Source organism: Phoca vitulina, unplaced genomic scaffold, assembly GCF_004348235.1.
Source record: "Phoca vitulina isolate PV1807 unplaced genomic scaffold, GSC_HSeal_1.0 scaffold16, whole genome shotgun sequence".
In the NCBI taxonomy this organism is placed as follows: domain Eukaryota; kingdom Metazoa; phylum Chordata; class Mammalia; order Carnivora; family Phocidae; genus Phoca; species Phoca vitulina.
The window spans coordinates 26,524,049-26,525,877 of NW_022589719.1; the positions used below are offsets into that span (position 1 = coordinate 26,524,049).

Here is a 1,829-nt window from a genome sequence, read left to right on the forward strand (position 1 = left end):
GCCCGGTCAGGAGGCAGGGCGTCTGAAGGTATGAGGCTGTATTCACAGCACGGACGAGGGGGTCCTGACGGAGCAATTGCCCTGACGGGGCTGTGAACCTTTAAAGTAGGGCCAGCAGACTCGAGCTCCCGCATTGAGAGTTTTGTCCAAATTTTTCCAATCTTATCCGAAGCACTTCAAGGAAATGAGTGCAGACTGGGGACACGGGGGCAAATATAGCAGAAGAATTACCAACTGCAAAGTGTGGGGAAGTAAGTATTATAATTCCGTGTTTGTGGTTCAGAGTTCATCGTCATGGCAGCTGACAGACACCCACCCCAGACCCCTTAAGCCTCAACTGGCATCAGAGGCTGCTTTACCGAGGACGGCATTCCTCAGGGCACCTTTGACATCCTGGTTCCTAAGGGTGTAAATCAGCGGGTTGAGGAGGGGGGTGACGAAGGTGTAGACCAGGGCAAACTGACGGTCCTCGTCCTCTGAGGTGCTGGAGCGGGGACGCAGGTAGACCAAGGCACAGAAGCCATCCTGCAGCAGGACCACGGTGAGGTGCGACGAGCAGGTGGAGAAGGCCCGGCGGCGGCCGGCGGCCGAGCGGATGCGCAGGATGGCCGAGGCGATGAACACATAGGAGACACAGATGAGCAGGAAGGGGACGGTCAGCACGAGGATGCTCACCACGTAGAGGACGGCCTGGTGCACGCGGATGTCAGCGCAGGCCAGCCGCAGGACCGGGGGCACGTCGCAGAGGAAGTGGTTGATTTCCCGGCGGTGCCCGCAGAAGGGCAGGGTGAAGATTAAGGCTGTGAGCTGCAGGGCGAGGAGCAGCGCCAGCCCCACGGCGCACACCACCACCTGGACGCACAGCTTCTGGGTCATGATGAGGGTGTAGTGCAGTGGGTGGCGGAGGGCCACACAGCGGTCGTATGCCATGACTGCCAAGAGAAAGCAGTCAGCGCCGCCAAGGCTGACAAAAAGGAACATTTGGGCCCCACAGCCAGCCAGTGGAATGGGCTTCCGGGCTCCCAAAATGTTAGAAAGCATCAAAGGCACCACTACGGAGGTGTAGCAGATTTCCAGGGAAGACAGGTTGCCCAGGAAGAAGTACATCGGGGTGCGGAGCGAGCTGTGTGTGCACAGCACCCAGATGATGGCTGTGTTGCCACACAGGATCATCAAGTAGAGGAGGAGGAAGAGGAGGAAGAGGAGGGCCTGGAATTCGGGGACCGTGGTGAACACGCGGAACAGGAACTCAGTGGGGCCGGACTGGCTGAGGACAGGGCTCCTAGCAAACATGTCTCCTGCAAAGGATGAGCAGAAAGTGCTGAACTGTGGGAAGAAAAGCAAACATTTTAAATTTGATCTTTGATTTAGCATTTAGTATCCACCTTCCGGTTTCAGTGCTTGGGATGAATTCACACTAGAGGATATGGTATATTTTTCCATGGAAACCTTCATAAATGGGATAGATACTCATCTGTAGAAGTCTCTGGTGCCAAAGACATGTAGATATTCTTGGTGAAGTGCCTTTTTTTACTCTGGTGTTTTACATCTAATTTACAAGGGCTAATTCTTGGCTTGTATTTAATCAAAGAGTTGTGTAGTTGTAGATATTTTCAAAATTAGACGAATGGATGTGTTGTTCACTTTTTGGGTAAACATTCTTATTGAAATGTAATATACAGAGAAGTTCACAAATCCTAAGGGTACAGCTTGTTTTTTTTTTTATACAGTAAATACACTAGTAAAACCACGACCAAGAGGAACAAATTGAACAAATTCCAGTAACCCTACAAGGATCTCTCCTGTCTCCTGTCTTTCTACCTCACAAA

The 1,829-nt window shown here is 52.1% G+C and overlaps 1 protein-coding gene across 1 annotated transcript; it reads right to left on the reverse strand.

Annotated features, from left to right (window-relative positions):
- Positions 1-333: 333 nt before the first annotated feature.
- LOC116638671 (olfactory receptor 10Q1) lies at positions 334-1,293 on the reverse strand. Its single transcript, XM_032414768.1, has one exon. It carries the CDS (start codon positions 1,291-1,293, stop codon positions 334-336), a length of 960 nt encoding a protein of 319 aa, XP_032270659.1.
- Positions 1,294-1,829: the final 536 nt, after the last annotated feature.

Bases quoted from the DNA above. Each gene is read 5' to 3' on its own strand.
- LOC116638671 (XM_032414768.1), bottom strand. From the start codon at position 1,293: ATGTTTGCTAGGAGCCCTGTCCTCAGCCAGTCCGGCCCCACTGAGTTC.